Raw genomic sequence first — 24,957 nt, 5'->3', positions numbered from 1 at the left:
AAAATAAACTGAAGAATACAGTGGATGGGAGTGGCTTTCATGAATGGAAATATAGACAACTTTAAAACAGTGAAACACTACAGAATTGAATGAGAAACTCTGAGAACTCCAGTTCACAGTTCTCAAGTGAGGTCTCCAGACAAGCAACATCAGAGTCACCTGGGAACCTGTGAGAAATGCAGATGTGGGCTCCACCTCAGTCTTTCAGAGAATGGGGCCCTGTAATCTGGGTCATAAGAAGCTCTACAAATGATTCTGAAACTAAAGTTTGAGAATCGTAGCTCCAGCTTATCACTTCTTTGTTTGTGGTCTGATGTTAAAGCTGATCTTACCCTATGGCTCTGTATTTTTGTCTGTAATTCAGTTGAAATAAACTTATTTCAGAGTCCAAAATGAAGACAGATTTGCCTAACATTCAGACCCCCTATGTTGGTGACTGGTATAGTCTATACCAGTTAAGGAGAACAGGTAAAGGGTTTTGAGATCTTGGGATGAAAGGTAGTAATTACTTTACTAATTATATTTTCCATTTCAAATATATCTGATTCTATGATTGTGACAGCTGATTAAATTATTGTAATGCAGGGACTCTGCTCCCACTCCCCACACAAGAACGCAGGATATGGTGAGGCATAAAAGGAACAACAATGGAGCCATAGATAGGGGAGTCCATACCACTATATTGTTGATGGCGTCTGGTCGAGACACAAAAGCAAACATCCTCCAGTACCCCAACAAAGGGTCTTCCTGCACCCCAGTCTCGCTGGCGGCTGGGCAAGACTCAGGAGGTAGGATCAACACGATCCGCAATCCACAATCCGCTTGCTAACCACACTTGCTAGCTGCAATCCGCCGACCGCTTCTCTGCCAACCAACTAACCCCCTAGCGTAGCCATGACAGTTATATTAGTGGCTCATGGCTAACCGGTAACAGCTGATGGCCACCCAGCCACAGCAGATGGCTATCTGATTACAGCTGATGGTCATCCAATAACTGAGCCAGCACCTTTTCTCGTGAGGCTGAGAGTCTGGAAACTGCTCTCTGGGACTCTGTCCCCACACTTAAATGGTAGCAAAACAAAGTGACAATAAAAAATTAGAATTAGTTCTAATTTCATATCAGATTACAACTATATGCCATTTGATGTGAAATCACAAAATTCATTATTGCTTTTTGGTGTTTTCTCTCATTTTTCTTCTTTTCCCTTTATATTTCTAATGTATAAACTTTCAAGTACAGTGCATTTTAATATAGGAACTTTGCTATTTCTTGTCAATTTCAAACTATAACTTCCAAAATAATGGAGTAAAAACTGTCCTGATATAGTATTATAGTAGCAACTTAGGGTGACCCATATTAGGTGGTTCAAAAGACAAGAAAAGCCTCCAAATTCTTTTGAGAAGCCAGTATACCTGTGATATGAAAATCTAATAAAGATTGCACAATAAAATGATGGACCAATTGTTACTGATGAATATCAATGCAAAAAGCTCAGATGGCATTCTACACTGCTGGTGGGAATGTAAAATGGTCCAGCTTCCTTGGAAAACAGTCTGGAGTTCCTCAAAAGGATAAACTAGATTTACCATATGACCACATATACCCAAGAGAAATGAAACTTGTCACAAAAACTTGTACACAAATGTTCATAGCAGCATTATTCATAAGAGCCAAAAAAGGGAAACAACCCAGACGTCCATCAACTGACGAATGTATAAATGAAATGTACTAGTATATCCATCCAATGGAATATTATTCAGCCATAAAAATTAATGGCATCCTCATACATGTTAAACCTCAAAACACTGTGTTAAGTGAAAGAAGCCAGACATGAAAGACCACCTGTCATATGATTCCATTTATGTGAAATGTCCAGAATAAGAAAATCCAAACAGGCAGAAGGTAGATTAGTGGTTGTCTAGCACTGAGAAGGAGAAAGGGTGGAAGGAAATGGGGAGTGACTGCTAATGGGTATGGGGTTTCTTCTGGGATGATGAAAATGTTCTAAAACCGACTGTGATGGTTGCACAACTCTGTGAATACACTAAAAGTCATTGAATTGTATACGAAGTAAGTGGGTGAATTGTATAGTATGTGAATTAGAGCTCAATAAAGTTGTTATTGAAAAAATCCCAGATAACATATTATTAGAATATAGCAGCCTGTTAAAAGAAGAATTAAGACACCACGACCAAATGACTAGAAATGCACAGATGTTTTAATATTAGGAAACCTTTTATTCTCTTGAATTTTTAAAACAATTATATCATGATATCAATTACAAATGATAACAATTTTGACTTACTTCTGATTCTGTTTTTTACTGAATCAGAAAAAAATTATTGAGCTAAAAATTCAAGAGAATAGGAATTGTCATAGTTGCAGGTGAAATAAGAAAAACAATTTAATCAACCCTATACATGCTGAAAAGACATCTGCTAAAGATCCCTATTTATTTATGATATTTTTCTTCAAAAAAATAGGAGTCAATAAAAAATTCTTTAACAAGATAAAAAATATATATATTTCTACTCAAAAGCCAAGAGTTTCTACAACTTTTCACTAGATTTTAAAAAGCGACTTTCCTTTATAAATTGTTAGGTAACCAATAATGAAACAACCAAATATATAAAAGCAAACTAAGCCTGCTTTTCTGTTTGAATTGTCATCCCCATACCTATATTTATTCCAAATATTTAAATGTCTTCTCCCCCCTCTTTTAACCACGACCATATTTATTCCCTTAATATAAATGGGAAGTGAAGGACTCATTATATTGAAAGCTCCTTTTATAACTGAATCAAAGTAAAGGTATTTTTAAAAATAAAACATTCAGTTCTCTCAGTAAAAACCGAATCAGAAATAAGTCAAAATTGTTATCATTTGTAACTGATATCATGATATAACTGTTTAAAAAATTCAAGAGAATAAATTGACAAAACTATTAAAAATAATAACTCATTGAGGTGACTAAATATTTACTGCACAAAACTCTGTAGCTTTGTTTATATATACATAAATAATAACCAGTTAGGAAATATAATGGAAGATCTCATTTATAAGAGAAACAAAAATGATAGTTTCCAAAAATAAGCTTAACAAGAAAAATAAAGAAAAATGTTAAGTGCTAGTGAAATACCTAAAAAAAAAACAAAAACAAAACCAAAAAAAACTTAACTAGAAAGAAAGCACCCCGTTCTTGAATAGGAAGACTCAAAGTCATAAAGATGTCAAGTCTCAGTAAATTATATATTTCAATGAAAATGCCAAGATAAAACAAATACCAACATAATTTTAGAATAGTCTAGGAAGAAAGAATAATGGCAAGGGACTAGTTTTAACAGATATGAAAATACATTACAATGTCAATAATTTACATAATTTGGCATGAATAGACAAAATCTACTTCTGAAAACTTACTCCATAGATATACTTACAAATAAACAGTTTATGTACAGATGTGTTTCATAGCAACATTGTAATAGCAAAATACAAATCATGTTCATCATTCAAGTGAAAAGTAAGTTATTTTTTATCAATGGCGTATGATGTGGTCATTCTCTAAAAAAAATTTTTAAGATAGCCCCTTGTCCATTTAAAAGTGACTAACTGCTTTAAAAATGGAGACATTTTTGTTTGAAACGTTAACTTCTGTGATACCGGTTTCTATAGAGAAGGGATTTTTTTTTTCTTAAAACCGGGAGACATTTTCATAGGGGATGCAGCAATCTGACCAGCATACCTGGCTATCAATAGAGAATGTGGCCAATTTTTGGTAGTGAGATTTGACCTTGGTAAACAGTAGGGACACGCATGTCCAAAGAGTCAATACAATGTTATTCTAGAAGAAAAGGCCTTAATTTTGAATGTGCTGCAGTTTAGAGGGCCCCTAAAAAAATACAGCATCCCATATTTTAAAATCTAGTTCATTTTAACACACAGAAAAGAATTCTATCAAAATATCTGAAACTGATTAACCAGTCCTCTGGGAGTTAGTTTCCTCAGTGCAAAAAAACAAAACAAAAAAAAACCAAACACACACACACACACACAAAACAAACAAACAAAAAAAACTGGGACATGAGTCCTTCAATAAACTTGCCAAGCAAATAAAGACATGTTAGTAAGAGAAAGTACACGTAGTAATTTCTTTTCCATATCCAAGACAGCAACAGAAGGAAATGGGGCTGTGGCATCTCTAAGCTTCTAAGCAGTTCTCAAGATTCTGTTACCATAATTCTAGCAAGCTCACTAATAGGTACATTTTATCAGGATATTTCTTAAAGAGAGCCCTCAGTTTCCTTATCTCAGTTACCGTCTACTAACCTTCCCCTTCAACTTGACAAAGGACGAATAAACGCCTACTCACAATGTCAGTGTGTCTACAGACACCGCATATACCTGAGAAGAACCCTATCCTGAAATGAAAGTCAGCTATCTGATATGTTAACTGATGTCTGAATCTCTAGAACTTGACTTTTTTCTACTAAAAATTATTTGGTTCCATAAGGCTTATGGATTCGTATCTTTCAAAATGTGCTCCAAATACAAATCTTAAAACCTTTCATATACCAGGGATAAAGTATACTAATTGCTTCAGAGAATACAAGGACATATTAAGCAGAATCTTTGCCTTCAAGAAAATTATCTGTGCCCCTTTGCTAGAATGTGAACTCTAAGAAGGCATGGGCTTTCTCAGTCTTGTTCATCACTACAGCTCCAGGTCTTCGCAAACAGAAGGGGTTCAAAATATGTGTCAAGAAATGAATGAACCAATGAACACAACACGCTTTGGACAATAATACACCGTGTTTTACTGTGGGACTATTTGTAAGGCCAACAGTAGTTTAAAAGAAGGGACAGATGAGGGCAGGATCAAATAGTCTGAGAAGGCAGGGGAAATGGTAATTAAGCCATTCTAGAAGGAACAGCTTAGATGGGCGAGGAGGAGGGGGAAAAGATTGGCCAAGACCAGATGGGAGGGACCAAATGTGTTAGGAGGAGAATGAAGAGGCTTCCGTGACAAAGGAGGAGTGTACTGTGGAGCAGTGAAAGCCAGACTGAAGGAGCAAGAGTGAGGAAAGTGAGAAGACTGCAAAAGCCCTGGGAAAATCAGCAATTGCGCTCCACTTGGCTGGGATTTACATTTAAAAAAATCATTTTCCATACCCCTTATTTATTTATTTATTTATTTATTTATTTATCTTAGTTATATCTTTATTATATCTATGGTCACTCCAAAATAGGGCATGTGCTTGAATTAGATTTTTAATGAGTTAGTTCACTTAAAATATTTAAATCTCCTTTACTTAAGTAATATTATGATTACAGCATTATATAGACTCTTTAGTCATATTTACAATTACCAAATTCATTTCGGGGTGAGATGCTCTAGAGAAAGAAACCAAAACAAAACAAAAATTAAAGGTGATATGTGTCCTGATTTAGAAGGCTTAATATCATTTTCACTTATGATGGCGGGGGAAGAAAAAGTAAGCCTCTGACAGCAAAAACAATTTTCTTTTCAAACTATTTGCCTTGTACACGTAGATATCTAAAATCAAATCTTACATTTTCATTGCTTTTTAACTTTATAAACTGTTTTAATGTACAGTAAGAAATACATTATATATATTTTTGTTTATTTTTTATTAGTTTCAGGTGCACAAAGTAATACTTAGACGTTTATCATTTATATCCCTCACACTGTGTGAACCCCCCTCCCCCCATCCACTACCCCTCTGACATCGCACACAGCCATTACATTTCCACTGTCTCTATTCCTAATGCTGTACTCCGCTTCTTGTAAGTATATACGTACACATATATAAAATTATAGTTGGCATTCATTATTGTTCAGCTTCAGCTTCAGGTCCACACCCCTAATTTAACCTCTAAAGGAGAATGAGCCTCAGCAAAGATATAAATCTTAAAAAGCAGCAGGGCATTGGGGCCAATAGCCAATCCTGGGGGCCTACATAAAGGTAAAATTTGTGTTATAAAAAAAGTCTTAAAAGTTATAACAAATTCTATAGTTTACTAAGATTAATGGTTTATCAAAGAATAATAGAAGTCACAGCCTAAATTTGCTAGCAATTTTCACACAAAGATAACTTCTTTTCTTAAGTGGAAACTCACTGTTAATATCACAGCAGGGTATACTTAATAGATTTTTTAAAAATTTGGTAACTGTTAACTAATATTAACCAGAGAATGACGCCATTCACTAATTCTGGAACACCTAGAAATATGTAGCCGTCAAAAGCTCTGAATGGTTCTTTATTAGAGAGTCACAGTTTTGAAGACAGTTTCAGGTAAACCTAACAATTGAGATGCTGTAAATATCTTTGCTCTTTCACCAATCTCTAGCTATATTTAGTAGCACAATTCCCTTTGTTCAAGAGTTATTCTTGCTAACTCCATATTTATGTTCTTAAAGGAAGAATACCTTGGATACATTAGTGAAACGAATGGATGGCTGCATGAATGAACAAATGAATGAAACATCAAATGATTGCATTATGATCTTTGAAATGTAATAGCTATATGCTTCATATATGTACATCCAAGATCTTGCGTGGCCGTCGCTAAAGCTTCCGGGCTTTTGCAAACATGTATTTCATTTTTAGCAACAGTCAGACTGGGATTAAAATGGAACAGAGGGAGAAAAAAAGTTTATACGTTCTTCTAGGTAAGGGTGGCGGTGTGTATGAGAGCAGGGCTGAATTTACCGTGACGCTAATGAAGCTTGCGTGCTGGGACCCCTCACTTGCACTGGCCCCTTCCAAGGCCCGCGAAGAACCCTGGTAATAGGTTCACATGGTAGTATGCTTCTGTAAAATTTGCCAAAGTAAGATAAAATTTACCAAAATAAGGCATAATTGAATTAAAACCCCTAAGGAGGGCCCTCAAAATAAGTTTCAGGCCCCATACAACCTGGCTCTCTGCCCAGTGGGGGAAGTAGGAAGAGGCTGGTCACAGGAGGCTGCCGGTGGTTACTAAGAACAGTGAGAACAGGAGCGTGGGGGTGCCAGCCACATTTCTAGGGGTCTTGTCATTCCTTTTTAGGAACACTATTTCCTAGGTTCACAGTTCTCATATCATGATTTTCCTTTCTGCTTTTATATCTTCTTTGCAAATGAAGTCACAGGAAACAGTCAGCTGTTACAAACTTCATGTCAAGCTTTGAAGTGCTTTTTAATAGCAGAAATATTTGGCTCACGTGTGGGCTTTGTAGCTAAGGTAAATACCTCTTAGCTATCTGTCGCTACTGTTATTCCACACCTCCAATTTGGAGAAGAAATTCTGAATATGCATTGAGGCACTAAAAAAGAATATTGAACCATATCTTAGCTCTCTTGTGAACGGTTGCCTTTTATTTCTTCTCACGTGGAGCTAATGCATTTATCATATTGTGCTGGTTATGGGTGGGAAAGCAGTGGACGGAAAGGGAATACTGATTATTACATCACTGGTTGGCAGTTTCCTCTTAGCTTCCTTAAGGTTAAGTGGTCAAGTAGCTTCTTGAGACAAGATCAAGGCATTTCAAGGACTGACTCATCTACCTGTTTTCTGACAAAGCGCTTTAGTAGACTTTGGACAAAATTCTTGTGATGGTTAAAAAAGAAGATGCTGACCACAATTAATATGAAATAAAGACGGGAAAAATCTATCTTGGAGGTTCTTATGTGACTATTGATAAATAGACTATATCTAGGTACATATGAGAACAATGTACTTATAAATAGCATTTGTGAGAATAGCTACATAGAAACAAAAGCCATGCATTAAGCTTTTGAGTAGGTCCTGTGTTGAACAATGGCATTTTGCTTTTTTTATGTAACTTAATTATTTTTTGAAGAGATAGAAAATACTATTACTCTCCATAAGTTAAACACTTGACATTTTTATGCCTCAAAATGTAACATTTTAGAAGTCTAGATATGTTTATTAATTAGTGATTATTAACACCCAGTAAACAACATTCTGTCCTGTAAAAACACAATCTGTCTTCACAGCATGCTGCTGCAATCTATTAGTCCCTGATTCCATATGCTGAAATACACTCAAATGGTCGCAAATGACCTTAAGCATTAAATAAATGTAAATGAGGACAACATAGAAAATGTGCTTTTGATTGATAACTAAAAGACCAGGTTGAAAATCACGTCCAAAACTGAAGTCCTCCCTAGAAGGGGATGGCAGTCTGCACTGTGGAGCGAAGGGTGTCCTAAGAATGAAGAGCAGGGGACAGAACGCTCTTTTTGCTGGAGGTTTTCTGGGAAACAGAACTGGTTTGTTCATTCATAGGAGAGACACAGAGCACACTGCCCCCTGTGCCATCAGCCTACTCTGAATATTCTAATGGCAGGATTTAAAAAGACCTATCTGGACCCTTCATTACATTCACCAACTAATAGAAGAGGTAAAAAATGATTGCAATTCCCTAGCCTCATTCCAATATGTGGACCACTTCAATTTTTAAGCATCATTGATATTCATCCAGCTCCCACCCCATCCCCAGATGAGCAGTTGGGGTGGGAAAGCGCCCTCAACTTAGAGAAAACTCAAAATGTCAGAGGATGACAGATGAAACACAGTACATAAATTAAATGATTAAAAATTAGATTGTTCTGATAATGTTTGTGGCTAAACAGATGAAGGAAACATGCACATGTCACAGATATTTCATATAAAAACTACTAAATGTTTACTCATTCCTCTATGTCCATCCCAACAGGGCAAAAATAAAATGTAGCACCACAGCATAAAAAACCTGTGTTTGGGTTGCGGGTAAGCATTCCTATTAGTTTGGCTAAGAATTAAGAAAATCTAACAGGGAATGGATACCTAGACTCTTTCAGAATCATGGAACCAAGCATGATTTCTCAATTTGGGCACTATTAACATTTGGGGTCAGATACTTCTCTGTCGTGGGGGCTGTTTTGTGCATGTTAGGATGTTTGGCACCATCCATGGCCTCTACCCAATGAATGCCAGAAGCAAAGCCATGGCCCTTGTCATGAAAATAAAAAAGCCCCCTGGAGCAAAACTGCCCCCATGTTGAGAACCAAGGGAACAGAACCATGAGCGACAAGGTCTCGGGCTGGGCTTCTTCCACTCTCGTACTACATACACTCTCAACACTTAAATCATCCCCAACCTCGTGTATAATATACTTATCGTTGGTTTTTCTCATTTATTAATTGAAGGTAATAAACACGCCTGCCTCCTTCATTGTGGGTTCTTGTGAGCATTAAATAAGATACTTTTAAAGTGATTAGAACAATGCCTGACACCCAGTGTTTACTAAATGTTAGCTATTATTCTTTTTAATAATCACCCATAGCATGGAGAACAGCAGTTTCAACCAGAGTGTTTGGAAGCAGAAAGGTATCTTACCAGCTTGATATTTTCCGGGTCTTAAACACACCAGCCTTCTGATTCCTCGTGATGATCTCTCTCACATCTATTGGACATGGTTAAGAAAGCTTCTGCAGTGACTGTCAATTGACTCGAAAAAATAAATAAGTAAAAGTCCACAAACACAGTGATCTTATCCTACGTGGGATCAGCACAATAAAAAGTGAAGAACTGGGGGGGGCGGGGGGAGTGAAGGACTGTAGGGTATAAAGCAGGCGGAGAAGGTTCTAGCCCTGGCTCTACCACCAAATGTTGAATCACTTGCCACAAGCAAGCTCTTTTACTTCCTTGGGCTGCAGTCTTGTTTCCTGGGAAAAGTACATTCAGGTAGCCACCGACCGGGTAAGGCCCAGGGCTATGGGTATTGGTGCGGGGAGATGACAGTTGCATGGAGGCCAGGCCTCACTTGCTTAAAAGAGCTCGGAGTCTAAACACAGAGATCTTCCTGTCAGTGGGGAGGGCAGGCTTCTGAGACTTTCCACATTGAAGTATTTCCTGTCTCCTAAATGCTAGTAGGGAGGGTGGGGGTGAACCGCAGAGAAAGACTTGAGACAGAAGTGAGACAAGAAAGATGGAGAAAAGCTTGGAGAATCTTTGAGAGAAAATGAATTACTGAAGAAGAAAGTCAGTCCAGTGAAAGATCCCTGAAGAACTGTCATAACAGTCTTATTTTTTCTTCCTTTTTTTTGTTTTTTCCATCACAGACTTATGCTTTGGCTTTTGGCCATCTGCTGGGTGTCAGGACGTGTACATAAAGAGCGCTATTTATGGAAAAGATGTTTCAAGGAGCTGTTCCATTACATCACACAGCACCTTCTTTATGAGGGCACCTGGGAAAAGTCATGTCAGATTTCAACACTGGGAAAAGCGAGACTTCAGATCGACTAGTTTTGCTTCAATTTCTGGACAGTATACATCTTATAACGGTTTTCTCTTTTTGCTCTCTGGTCCCTGTGCGACTGAAGGCCAAATGTATGACCCAAGTCCAACAACCACAAGAGCTCCTCGGGCGTGCGTTTTCTATACTGACCTCCAAGCCTGGCTTCCTCGTAGTGTCTTGGATTTCTAATTTCCAACTGCCCTCACTTTCTCATTTATTTCATATGGCATATTCTGTGCGTCACTGTAAGAAGCCTCCAAATCCCTCTTTTGGAATAAGTCAGGTTCAAATAAACAAGAACTGTAATAATTCCAGGGAAGGCTGAAGCTGAACTAAATTGGGCCCATGGGGAGGACACCAAGCAGACAAGCGATGTCCCCCTATGGCTCAGAAAAACATTTCCTGAATGCTTGAAACAAGCCTTGGCCAAGATCTCCATGCGAGAACGGAGCCACAGGACGTTTTAACCCAAATCTCTGCTGGAAACACCAAGCACACCCATTTCTTCTCTGAGTGAATAAGCAGGTACTGTGGTAGCTTTCTTCCCCCAGGAGTGGGTAGGAAAAATCAATTAGGTCTCCTAATGAAGGGCTTTGCTGAGGTTTACAAAAGTGCTATAATGCAGACTTTTTTTTTTTTTTCCGGGGTGAACTTTCCTGTATGCAAATTAAATAGCGTTAAATTACATTCATTAAAAAAATAAAAGAGACTAATTTGCCTACTTGTTTTGATTAACTAAAATGACACATCGGCCTACAGTTCTGTCTATTTCAGGAAGAAAGTATTTCAGGAAAGTCTTCTAAATGAAATGTCTTGTGGAAAAGGACAGCTGACATCGTTATTCTGAGAAGAACAAAATTAGTAGAGTCAACTGACGACTGTTTTTGACTAAGTTCCCCCACACTCCAGCCACACCCTACTCAGCGTTTCCATGGCATCCAACCGATGCCATAATGCGCCTGGTACACCTGTAGCGTCGTATGAGTACATGACTAATCTGTCAAGCAAAACATATTATTTTGTTAGTGGAGGTAATACTTGTTATAAAATAGTCACAGGGAAGTTAAATTATATAACTCAGAAAACCTATTAATAATTTTTAGTAAACATCTTAACACTATATACTTTTATACAATTTATAAACCTGTGACTCCAGGGGGTCAGGCTGAAGCAAACATACGTATTTTTATATTCTAGAAGCCATTTTTTTTTTAATGAAAATATTCACAGCAGTATTTAGGCTGCTTTATTTTTAGAACTGGAAAAGAAATATATTTTGTGGTTTAGGGGGTGTTTTTTTTATAGTAAGACAAGTACAAAGAGGGGAAAATGTCAATAGTATATTAAAATAATACCTTAAGAGATATTTTCTGACATTCTGTTCCTCACCCTTTACTTTAGGTCAGAATTTGAGGTGGTTCCTCTAGTTGGTACTGTGTCCAATGATAGATTTTTATCATTCTTCTGTGTTACCTCAGGGTAATAAAAGAAATTCAATCAAATTGAGTCAATACTACCAGGACAGTTTTGAACTGGATGGACCAAATCATGTTCTCTGAACTGTACCCACCTTCTGGAAGACCTCAATGGGAGGTGCTGGGTGTAAAAAAAAGACTTCATGTAATTTCTCATTAAATGGATACAGCGTAATCACCTCCAATCTCCTTGTCTGGGCATCTGGACTTCCAGAGTTATAGAATATATGCTTGTGGCTAAAAAAGCCAGGATTCTATCTCAAGATTTTATTCTCAAATAAAGCTTAGTTCAGGAGTGGGGCTCCATTCTAATTTTGTTTCAGTTGATTTCCATTCTTAAAATATATACATTTTTGCATAATAATAGTTAAACAAATTACATGTCACATATACAACATTGTTTAAAATATTAGCCTCCTTCTGCGATTAGTAATTGTTATATTTATCAGTAGTTGCATATACATTTCAAGAACTGGTATTGTCCTTTAAGCAAGAAATTATTTTAAAATTAACATTGTGATTTACAAAGCATTACTTTCTTGGTTCATGTTTCCTTTATTTTTCACTGGAATATCAAAGGTGAGGGTAGGAAACTATGCAATTACAATATAAATCCTGTTCATTTTGATCTCTAAAGGTTTTAAAAATTACTTGATGTGACAATATTTGTTAATTTAAAGGCTGCAAAATACTCTTACATGTGCTTATTACTCAAACGAATTGAGTAGATAACACAGAGGTGCTCTGAACTCTTTTAGCAATATCAACTATTATGTTTATGAATGAGATCTTTTCTTCTAGAGGGTGCCAAGGAAATGCAAGATGACACTCATCAAATCATTCTAGTTTTTGGTAAAACAGAATGGTTTCATTGGAAAGAATTCACACGCTGTGAAGTCAAATGAACCTGGCCTTGTAGTGCTGGTTCTGATACTTAGTGGCTGTGTGAATCTGGGTAAATTAACCTCTCTGAGCTCCACCTCAAAAATAGGAATAATGATACTTATTTTATAGGCTTTTAATAGAGCATCATATATGATGAGCCTGACACATAGTAGGTACCGAATTCATGTCAATTCATTATCTTTTTCAATAATTCAAGCAAAAGCTTTGGAGGGATGAAGAGGCCGGTGACAGTAACTAAAATGAGGTTTGGCAATGAAGCTTTATTTTCTTGCCCTGCAACTCCAAGGTAATTCAGTGAACACTTATACTGTAGAATTTAAATAACTAGAGGGAATCAAAGAACATCTGCCCTGTAGATCTGTAGTGTCTTTCCCAGGTAGAAATGTGCTCTAGCCAAGGCACAGTCTGTGTCCCACAAACACAGAGACTTGCTCCATTGTGTCTGCTGCCCTATCTTTAGCACCTGAAATGCATGCAGTGAATACCGGTTGAGTGAGTTTTAATTAATTAATTGAATCTTCATTTTCAAAGCTATCTGTTGAGTTCCTACCCAATGTGGGGCACGTAGAGTCCATTTATGACCCCCCTAGTCAACAGAAGTACCGGCATCAGTATCTCAGCTGCCTGTTGCTATTGGAGGAAGGGGCATGGATGCAGGATGATGCTTGGGCATTCCCAAGGTCTCCATCACCCACAGCACAGGCTGTGCAGTCCACATACAGCTTAATTTATTACTGCCTTACCTCAGGGATTCTGGTAAATAAAATAATGTTAAGCCATTCTAAATTTCCTTTAGAATGTACAGGAAATTTACCAATTTTTGGAGGTTCTTAAGTTTCAGATCACGATCCAGACTGGGCATCTTATGGGGATAAGATGCTTGTGTCAGGAGCACAAGAAGTGAGACACCAAACTTTGCCATCTTCTGCAGGGAACACATGTGGTGTTTACTAAAGATGGGTCAAGACAGCATGCTTGTGCTGGGCGAATTAGTGAGTGTACCAGAGAAGGCTGCTCACCTTCAGGTGTTGTCATTATACTCCTTATGATTTGGAAGAGGCTTAGTTAGCATCAGTAATAACTCAATATACCATTTCTCTCCCTATTCTTCTGTCGTTGCCAGCACCAGCTACAAACTTTATGGAGTAATTGCTACCTGTGGGCACTTGGAGATTTCTTTAGTACATTAAAAGGGCAGTGCCAAAGAAAAAGGAACATATTTTCACACTATTTTAGGATAAATTTGAGAAGCCGATGAACCAAATGATGTCATTTCCAACTTATCCTTTGTACTCTTCTGGTACAGCTACCACAGCATCTGTAGGGAGAGGCAGCTCTGAGGTAGGGGTTCTGTGTTAGACACAGCCATGGAGTTTAAGGACCAAGGAGAACCTCAGGGACATCTACACATGAGTCTGAGAAAATATGTAGGATTTACAACACTCACTTATACCTCTTTTCAGTATGAATGTCTTTTCAGATATCTTTGTTTAATAAATCTCAAATCAACATCTAGCTTTCCAGGGTCGAGGTAGAGAGCTCTAGAAGACATAGCCAATCCAACTCACACATTTTAAGGAGATAATAAATAACTTCACAACTGGTTGATAAGCTTCTATGATACAAAGATTCAGAACTTATCCTTTCATTGCCTCACATATTTAAAAAATAGAAATAACAGAAGATAAAAAGAAAATATCAGGAAATGCTATTTTTTAAAAAAAATGATAAGAATTTGAATCCTAGAAGATTAAGAGACTAGGAAGTACGACTCAGTTAGATTCATTAAATTCAGAGGCCAAGGACAACAAAAATAATTTTTTTAAATGATGAGAATAACATACAGGCCAATACTCAGATGTGATGTGTGATTGCCAGGTCAATTTTCAATTACATTTCACTGATGTATTCATTTGTTTCTTAATGTGCTCATCTTGCCCATTAAGAATAATTAGTAGCTTTGCTTAGAGATTTTGTGGCTTCTGGCAATGTTTCTCTCCTTTTTTTGTTGACATCCACTTTCAGTTTTTAGAAAGTAATTTTTGGATAATATCCTACAACTACTGTATAATTTAGACTTCCTCAAATTTTAAAGGAAAGATGTAAACAGTAATTTTTAAATGAGTTTGTTTCAATCTATATGCATCAACAGTACATGATTCAGTGAATTAGTTATTCTTACAGAAAGTGGGCACACAAATAGAAAAAAAATAATTAACCTTACTCAGTAAAACTGTTTATGATGAATGCCAGTTGTAAGCTCTGTTAGCAAATCAAGAATAACATTAGGATTAAAAGCAGGAAAAACACATTGCCAATTTTTAAGGCTGTATGCATGCTTTTTTCTCTTAATTAAAAAAAATTAGATCTAGTTACAATAGAAAAATGCACACAAACATAGAATAACTGCATGACAAAAACTGAACTTCACCAGGGAAGTCCTAAGAGAGGAAATAAAACACACTACTAGTTTTGGTCTGCATCCTGAAAGGACCTACTTTATCTACATTGTAAAGTTCTTCCCCTCCTGCCCTTTGGCACCCCGCTATATTAAACCCATTGTAAAACCCAGCACAATAAAGCACTCAGGGCTGAGCTTCTGAAGACCAAATGTTAAAAATCCATTTTCTTGGGAGGGGGCTGTACCAATCATTTCTTTGAAAGGCCGGCAGAGTGAATACAGAATCTGAGATTTCCTCTCTGATTTCAAGAGCTGGCGTGGCATCTTTGCGGTGTGAAACAAAGGTGCGTTAATTAATGATATTAGCATTGCTCCCTTTCTTTGGAAGCTTTGTAGTTTAGCTCAATAATAATTTTAGTACAATTAAATTTACATACTGACTACAGATGCTTCCCATAGTTTGATACAAGTTCTAATTGGTTTCTGATGCTATTATATAAGACACCTGCTGACTTCAGAAAAACCTCAGGTTGCTGGGTACAATATGAAAGTTTCTGTGGCTAAAATGACCTTCTCTTGTCCAATAATCCTGCTTTCCCCCCCTCAAGAGAACACATCCGTTGAGGCTGAGCCAGCATACCTGACTTCCTCTGGCTCTGTGTTCCCTGCCATGTTGAGGAGGAGCACAGTGAAACGATACAGTGCACGAAAGAACTCAGAATAAAGCAGAGTGAGTGAAACAACATCAGCTCATCTTCAGGAATATTTTGAGAAACTTGCCACAGTCTGAAGATCATGATGAAAATCCTGCATTTTAAAAAAGGAAGCACCTTTTGTGATCTCTTTCCCTTGTGTGAAAGGCCAAGACTGTGATTGGCTGTTCTTCCTTTCTGAATTTTTTTTTTTTTTTTTTTTTTTTTTTAAGTCTGTCAGGCAATTAGCTGGGTGGGGCTCTGCAGAGCCCACAAGTGCCGCTGAACAATATTAGCTACTGTGCTTCTTGTTCCTCCTTCCTCCTATTTGAGCAGCCTGATGGAGCTGCTGCAAATTTTATTTTCAAAAAAATTACTGAGCATGGTAGACAGAGAGCATCGAAAAAGGGCTTTATGTAAGATGCCACAAAAATCAGAACTGCTTTGGCATTTTAGGGGTCTAAAATTCAAATAAGTAGATTACCTCCTTAAGGATGGAAATGTAAGGCACACCAAAAAAATCCAAAGCAAACATATCTCTTCCTCTTTTCCTCTCAATTTCTAACGGCTGTTAACTGCCCCTGAACAAATCAGTTCGCTGGCTAAAGTAGCCACAAATTATGCTTGCTTTCTTAGTTAAAGTACAGTTCAATTTTCATGAACTCTGTGTACATATTGGTAAAGCATAATCTAATATAATGGGGTTTGAACTGTAATAGCATAGCAGAAAAAAAAAAAGAGCGATAGCTTTTATAATCCTAAATAAAAGGAAAGAATGAAAACCTGGTAGCCGTTTCCAGTGGGGAGATACAGGTAACTCCTCAGCAATTCGAGTGGGTACAATATTACACAGTACACACATACATTATCAAACGCAAGAGAGGAAACAACGAAATGAAGTGGGAAGTTACTTTTCGTAAGCAATATCCAATATTGTAAATAGGAAATCATTGATTTTACACTGGCCAATTTCAACGGAAATACAAGGAAAACAATGTTTGAAAATTATTATGAAACAAATGTTCTTCTTACTGCCTTGAGGGGGTCCAGAAATCATAGGCTCCTGTAATGAGAAGCGATTATAAAAATCTGTGGAAAAAAACAAAAACAGAAACAAAAACCCCACTTAGTCGTACTCAGTGAATTCCATATATTTCTGCTTTTCGTAATGACTTATCATGTGTATGAGGGGCAACTCTTTTTTTAATACCCCATGCTGCCTTTCTTTATATCAATTGTTACTCAGCCGGGGGGGAAAAGGAATGAGCACAACAAACCCGTTTTCTATCTGAATAAGGATACTTCTGATGGCCTTTTCATTCCCATCAGTTAACAGAACTTCTTTGACATCTGCAGAAATAGCAACCTGGAAAAAAAAAAAAAAGAAGAAGAAGAAGGGGGGGAGCACAGCAAACAATGAGCAAATATGCTTGTCTGTGTGGAAGTGAAGACGGGGATGACAAGCCTTCAGTATCATGCTTCCTCACCTATTTCTCTGTAACAATCTTCAATCTTTTTTCATTTTATGTCTGCATTATTTTAATCATTCAATCAAATCAGTCAATACTTTTATCATTCCATTTGCGGGAGCCTCTATCTTGCTATCATTCTGTTCGGTAATTGCATTGTGACAGCGGATGATGGTATTCTGAGAGGCTTTCATTTGTGGGCTTCTGTTTATCTAGTAGAGCCATCATACAAGGCTGTCACTCTGCCTTTCAGCTTGCTTCTGTCTGACTGCCTGATGCCCTTCATATAACTTTGCATTGCAGGCAGATGGCTTTGTGAGGGTAATTTTTTTGTGAGCTTTGACATGCTCGCACATTGGGCTGTAACCTCGACACATTGTGTAAGAGCGACAGGTTTGTCAAATGCCAATCAGTGTAACAATATGCTTTTATTTGTAGAGACATAAAAACTTGTCTAATGCACTGTGCTGCTACATAATATCTCCTGAATACATGACTCAGAACCCAGAGAATGGGGAACGACGTTCCTGAATGGCCAATCTAATTCAAAAGAATCTAATTACTGAGCGCTCTGGATCATGTTTGTTGGTGTAATAATGCAGGCAAAACATTAGCAGCTATATCATGGTGCTCCAACTGTGATTCGCCAGGCTATTCCTGTATCTTAGCAAATGGGACTATAATCTGAAAAAAAAAAAATGCTTTTGCTATGGCAAAGAAAGACTGTGCGAGGCCTGGAATGTCACAACAAGCGATATTGACTACACTGAGGTAAAATGTTTCTGCTCATCGAGGCAACCATAAAATCAATATGATCCGAAAGTAAGTCAATCTAGAAGGTCTCTCAAGACACGGCAGCTTGACCGCAGCTGATGCTGTTGACGGTTCTCTGACCCAGCAGTTGGAGGCCCTGGAACATTTTTCCTTTTGTTCCTCCCTCTGAATGGGATTGGAATTGAGAAAAGACCTACCATGAGCCCAGCCAAGCATGTCATGCCACCCCCTAGCTCACACACAGCAAGGTCCCTGAAAGAGAGAAAAGAAATGGTAGAACCCATATAAATTAGATGAAAATGGTCAGAGAGATATATATGTTACAAGAACAAATTGCCATCTGCAGTAAGAACGGCACTACCAGGAAGTTGTAGAGACATGACTACACTACCTCATGTCGTTTTGCGTTTTAAAAATAATTATGAAATAGAAAAGTCACAAAGCAGGCAAATCAGTGGGGGTTCCCTCATTAGCGTTCACTGCAACATTACCACCGCTGAGCTGAAAAATCTGAGAAGGTTCCCTTTTTTTCCCTTGTCAATGGCTCTGTCTTTTAGAACTAAACTAGCTAGAGTAGCGAAAGATAATTGTTAGGAAAGGATAACACTGTTAATCCACATTCAGTCCTTCAAAAACAGTTAGACAAGTAAATGAAGAATATATGTTAGTGTGTATATACCTATATTATAGTCACATCCACACAAGACACACGCAAATAAATGCAATCTTGAATTAAAAAAAGAAAAATCGAAAACAAACCGAAACATTTTGGAAAGCTGAACCACCCCCATAAAGAACAATTACACAAAGAGCATTTAGCAATTAACACTTAAATCACAATTGACCCCAACACAACACAGTGAATAAACAATGCGGGGACATAATATGGTTAAGCCAGCAAACCCAGGCTAAAGTAATGACTGGGCTCTGACTTCACTGCTCAAAAGTAAAGCAGCTCAGAGTTAAAGCTGACAGGTCTAATGTGGCACTTTGCACTTACCTTCCTCTTTGTGCCTAAATATGTCCTCAACGTGTGACATTCTCGCCCTGGCCCACTGCTCACTGATTGGCGCTCCAGTCAAGCTGAAGCACAGAGAGATGAGCAAATGCCAGACTTCCAGGGCGGCCCTGCAGCCCAAATTCAATACGGCCCTGTTCTTATTTTAGACGCTTAGACTCTTAAGATTTTTTCTTCTTCCCACTTTGGGAAGTTTATTACCTCATCATCAGAAAAAAAAAAACACAAAAAAAAAACCCCACAAAAAAACAGCGCTAAAAGGGAAGGGGAGGTGGAAAGAGAGAGAAAGGAAGAAGAAGCCAAACAAGAACATTCCTATTCTGAAATACACTTAATGAGTATTTAGTTGTTCAAAGCAATTATAGACTGGTTGGTAAATATGGACCCATAGAGCTTCAAAAAATACATATTATTGACCCAGTCTTGTAAGTACATATTGTTAAAACACACACCATGATAACTAATGGCTTGTCTGAAATCACCCTGGGCTATTCAGGAAGTTTATATTGGATGACTTTTATAAAATGAGATTTAAAATGAAAAACCTATATATTTCTGGATCTACCAAACATCTTTAGAATTTGTAAATAAAAGGAGCTTTTTCTTTTTCCTAAATCCCATCCCATGGGTTTGATCTATAATGCACACTGACAGTTGAAAACATTTATTTCTGTAGCATGAATCTGTAATAGTAATTTATATTTTATAAATACATGTTGTTAAGTATATAAAATACCTTTAAAACCAGGGGTGGGATGGTAGCTTTAACTAATAGCTGTAGGGTATTTATTTATCAAATATTCTATAGTGACTTCCCTAGCAGAAGTTTAAAGAATGTCTTTATTTTTTTTGACCTTCACAATCAGTAAGGATTGATTGGAGCTTCACTTTTGTTTCCCCCAAATCAAAGTGAAATAAAAAGCCTTGAGTGGAAATCAAAAGTCTTTGACATATAGCAAAAAGCTTGCTGTGCAATATTAGTACCCAAAGGCAATTCAGATTTTTTTTTCAGAAGCAACATGTTTTCACCATGAACTTTTTTCCTTTGTTTTCTTTTTTATCCCTCCCTCCCTTCCGCCCTCCTACCTTCTCTCTTTAATTTGAAGAATGTCATCATGGCAATCTTTAATATGCAGATACAATACCCCTAATGGGCTGAAAAAAATGTACTTTTAGTGCAGCTTTGTACCTGAATATATCGCTGTGCTTGAGGCAGTAGTAAGCCAAAACCTCTTCAGCCGGCCAGATGCCTGGAAACACAAGAGGATAGAGTTTTTTATTACAGAAGTCTCTTCTACAATCATTCTCTATAGTCATTCTCATAAGAAATGGCTTTTAAAAATACTGTTCAGTACAAGCTATTTCAACTTGAATCAAACTTAACACAATTATTACTAGTAACATAACACACAAGTCTCTTGTTGTTGATTTTATAATGGTGAGATTTATAACCCTCTTCCCAGGAAAATAGTAAAATATCCTATACAAATTTTACTAAATTTCAATCACAACAAAACAGCAAAAACAATAATGACCAAATTACAAATATCAAAAGTTAAATTTTAATGGTATATCAGGTAGATCATAATCTTGTACACATGAACCTTCTTTTCAGCCAATTCACAAGCATCAGTTGAAGACCTATTGTATATGCAGCCCATGTTAAGCAAAAATAAATGGAAAAGTCACTTGCAGGAGCAAACAAAACCACTGAGGGCATTATACCTTTTTGTTTGATTCCATACTAATTTTTTTAAAAAATATGTACAAGTACTTCTTTTCTTCAATTAATAAAAATCAAACTGGAGTATACAATTAAGAAATTTACATTTCACCAACTTTGGCACATTTTGAAATTGAACAATAACCCTACCCAGTAAATTCCATGGATGGGCATTTTCTGAACTCATCATCTGTAAAGTATTTATTAAGAAGACTTACATAGTCTTCATGAATAAATATGAATTGCTTAAAGAAGAGAAGAACATGTTAGGAAATTATAGCTCCTAGTGGTCATCACAGAATGGTAGGGTTATAAGTGCTTTTCATATTTTTCTTTATACTTTTTGTATGTCCCAAAATTTTTGCAATGCGTATATATCACTTTGAGAATCAGAACAAACCACAGCCTTATAAAAATTATGTTTTCTCCAAGTGGATCAGGTGGCGCACCAGGTGTCCTGCACCGCCTGAGGTTGAGAAGGCCGTGCGGTCCTGGCAAAGGGCAGGGCACGCTTGCTGTGTTAGCGCCAAGCACGCTTCTAATGGGTCTTGATGCAAAATTGAAGCCCCTAACGAGATTTAATTTTTTTTCTCCCAGATGCTTCTCTTGCTTTGAGGAGTTAGAAATCCAAATTCAGTGACGAGGATGTCAAAAAAATGGTAAGGAAACTCTTAAGAGAATCAGTGGGTAAACGTATGAACAGCAAAGAGATGACTCCATAGAGCATATGCTGCAGGAAAAGTCCAGTCAAAGGTACTCACTAGCTCAGGCGCCATGGCATTTCTGGTAGGAAATGAGAGTTTTGGGGAGACACAAAGTAAACCAGGAAGAAGTGGTTAGAGTCATATTTAGGAACAAAGTCAGAGAGGCAGTGGCGTGTAACAGTTAAGATCACAGTTAAGATCACAGATACTTTGGAACCACGCTCATCGGGCTTCAGTCCCAGCTCTGCATTCCCTAGCTGAGTGACTTTGGATATGTTACTTAACCTCTCTGTGTCTCAGGTTCCTCAACAGAAAAATAACACAATTGTAGTATCAACCTCAAGGATTGTTGTGAGGATTACATGAGTAACATATATGAAAAGTATTTAGAACAGTTCCTAACTCGTAACAAACTCAAAGAAAAAGAAAGTGCATTGTTATTGTTAATGTTATTCTCCTGCATATGGGGATAGAAGAGTGGAAGAGAGAAGATGTGAACCCAAAACAATTATCCCAAATAACCAGAACAGACAGAGAAACTTTTTGTCCTACTCATGAGCTTTGTCAGGTCCCCAGAGTCCTAATACCTGGCATTCCTCCACATAAAGACTAAAATACATAATAAAATTCTCTGAAGGAAGAGATCAAGACAGTGTTCTAGACCAAGCGGATATAACCACCACAATAATGAATTTCTTTGTGCATTTAGTAGATGGTTTTGAGGTATAAAAGTATAATAATAATATAAAAAGTATAATGATAAGAGGAAGGGTAGTTTACTAAAATTCAAGCATTGATTAAGTACAAAAATGTGACTTCTCAAGTGTGTAGGTTTTTAAAATAGTTTTCTCAAAAAATTATAGAGGTTGATTTTTAACTAAAGTAAATACAAAAAATACAAAGCACAAAGTTTAAAAATCACCTAAAATTCCACCACTAGTTATACACTGTTAACCTTTTGGACGTCATTTCAAAAAAATCTCTCGAGGCATAAAGATATTTTACACAAACGGGATGTTATCAGGCAGGTATTCGATAATCTTATTTTGCTCCAATCAATATGTGATGGATAGCTTCCCATGACAATAAAACTATACTATATCTGCATCACTATTTTTAACGACTGCCCAGATAGTTTGTCTGCATCATAATTTATTTAACCTCTTGATAGACATTTAAGTTAGTTTCTAAGTTTTTGATATTATGAGATTATGAACAGTAGTACAACGAAGACACATTTTTTTCCCCCAACATATGATTTTTTCTCTCCTTACATTTCCCAAAAATGGGAAGTCTGGTTAAAGGTTAAGTACATTTCACATTCTGATATATGAAACTGTCCTCAAAAATTTTGTACCAAACTACACCCCCAATAAGAGTGTTTATTTCCTCAAAGCCTTGCCAAGATAAGGTTTTGATAACCTATTTTATTTTCACTAATTTGTTAAATTTTAAAAGTTATCTCAGTGCAAATCAAAACTATAATGAGGTATCACTTCACACCCTCTAGGATGGCTATAATAAAAAAGTCAGGAATAACAAATGTTGGCAAGGATGTGGAGAAATTATGTAAAATGGTACAGCCACTTTGGAAAACAGTCTAGCAGTTCATCAAAAAGTTAAATGTAGAATTATCACGTGACCAGCAAGTTCACTCCTACGTGTATATTCAAGACAAAAGAAAATATGTCCACACAAAAACTTGTACATAAATGTTTATTGCATCATTATTCATAATAGCCAACAAGTGGAAAACAACCCAAATATCCATCAACTAATGAATGGATAAACAAATAATCCGTACCATGGATTATTATTTGGCAATAAAAGGAAATAAAATACTGATTCATGCTACAACATGGATGGAACATGGAAACATTATGCTAAATGAAAGAAGCCAGACACAAAGGACCACGTGTTACGTGTTTCCATTTAGATGAAATGTCCAGAATAGGCAAATCCATAGAGGCAGAGTACAGAGTAGTGGTTGTCTAGGGCTTGGATGGTTGAGAGTAAATGAGGTGTGACTGCTAATGGGTATGAGGCTTCTTTTAGAGGTGATGACATACTATTCTAAAATTGATTGTGGTGATGGCTGCACAGCTCGGTGACTAAACTAAAAACCACTGGGTGAATTGTATGGTATATGAAATAAAGCTATTATTTGTAAAAGATTTTTCATTCTTATTTGTGGAAATATAATGGTCCTTTAAAACAATATTTTATTTTTAAAGACGTTATACATATACATTATTTGAAGGATCACTGAGTCCTATGAGAATGATTAAGACAAACAGTAACATCCAGCTCCTCTCCTTAATCTTTCTCCTTCCTCAGAAACCACTATTTTCAATTCTTTTTTTTTTTTAATTTTTATTGGGGAATACTGGGGGACAGTGTGTTTCTCCAGGGCCCGTTAACTCCAAGTCATTGTCCTTCAATCTAGTTGTGGAGGGTGCAGCTCAACTCCAAGTCTAGTCGCCATTTCCAGTCTTTAGTTGCTGGGGGCGCAGCCCACCATCCCATGCAGGAATTGAACCGGCAACCTTGTTGTTGAGAGTTCTTGCTCTAACCAACTGAGCCATCCGGCCGCCCCCTACTTTCAATTCTTTTAACTGATTCTCCTGGTAATTCCATATTTCTACATATTTGTATTTTAATTTTTTGATTTTTCAGTTTTAGGCAAAAATCTATGGAAGATAAGCATTTTTTTTTTTGCTTTGATTTCCATGCCTCTCTCCACACCACACGTAGCACACACGTTATCCACCCACCACCACCACCTTCCTAGTATAGATATATTATAATTTTGGTAAGATCACTACTCACTGTCAATTTTATTAAGACCATGAAATAAAACTGAGCCATGTGGTAAACTATAATTGTTTTTCTGTCATCTATAATGTTTTATCCTTTGGAGTTTATAATTGTCTTTCTTTACTCATTAGCTAAGATTTTTATTCAATCCCCAAATCCAGTTGTCTGTGTGTCCTCTCGATACATTCATTCACATCAGGTATTCTATCAGCTCCTGAGGAAATCTCCCCTGGAGTCTCTGACCTGCCTTAGTTTGGCCTGAATGCCCGCTATGCCTGGTGCACAGCTGAAATCCTGGAAATCAATCTTCACTCTCATTCCGGGCTTCCATTTGCCTCCTCCTTTGTTCCATCTCTCGTGTCCTATATCCTTTGTCTTTCTTTCTTGGTTTACTTCTTCATTTTAGTGCAACTACTTGAGAAAAGGTGAGTGGAACCTAAATGTTTGAGAGCTTGCATGCTTTAGTGAGTAATTTCAATCTGGAAACACTGTGGTCTTCAGTTTCGGGAAAGTTTCTTGGAAAGTCCCATTGATTATTTCCTTACCTCCATTTTTATCTGTCCTCTTTCTCTGGAACTCTTATGATTTGGATGTTGACTCTCCTGAACTCATCCTCTTATTTTCTTTCCTGCTTTCTTTCTCATTGTTTTTCACTTTCCTGGAAATTTCCTTCC

General features: G+C 37.1%; 1 protein-coding gene across 1 annotated transcript in view; it reads right to left on the bottom strand.

Annotated features, from left to right (window-relative positions):
- CAMKMT (calmodulin-lysine N-methyltransferase) overlaps window positions 1-24,957 on the bottom strand; it is a 329,078-nt gene that overhangs the window by 27,823 nt on the left and 276,298 nt on the right. Inside the window, exons 4-7 of the mRNA XM_019748655.2 lie at window positions 20,229-20,289; window positions 18,219-18,273; window positions 17,081-17,144; window positions 9,404-9,470 (exon numbers count right to left, since the gene is read on the bottom strand). Coding sequence (XP_019604214.2) covers window positions 9,404-9,470; window positions 17,081-17,144; window positions 18,219-18,273; window positions 20,229-20,289 — 247 coding nt within the window. The remainder of the gene's footprint in view (window positions 1-9,403; window positions 9,471-17,080; window positions 17,145-18,218; window positions 18,274-20,228; window positions 20,290-24,957) is intronic.

The sequence above is a fragment of the Rhinolophus sinicus genome, linkage group LG05 (genome assembly GCF_036562045.2).
Source record: "Rhinolophus sinicus isolate RSC01 linkage group LG05, ASM3656204v1, whole genome shotgun sequence".
NCBI lineage: Eukaryota > Metazoa > Chordata > Mammalia > Chiroptera > Rhinolophidae > Rhinolophus > Rhinolophus sinicus.
Note: the sequence above shows the minus strand (reverse complement) of the source record. Positions and strands in the feature narration are given on the sequence as shown.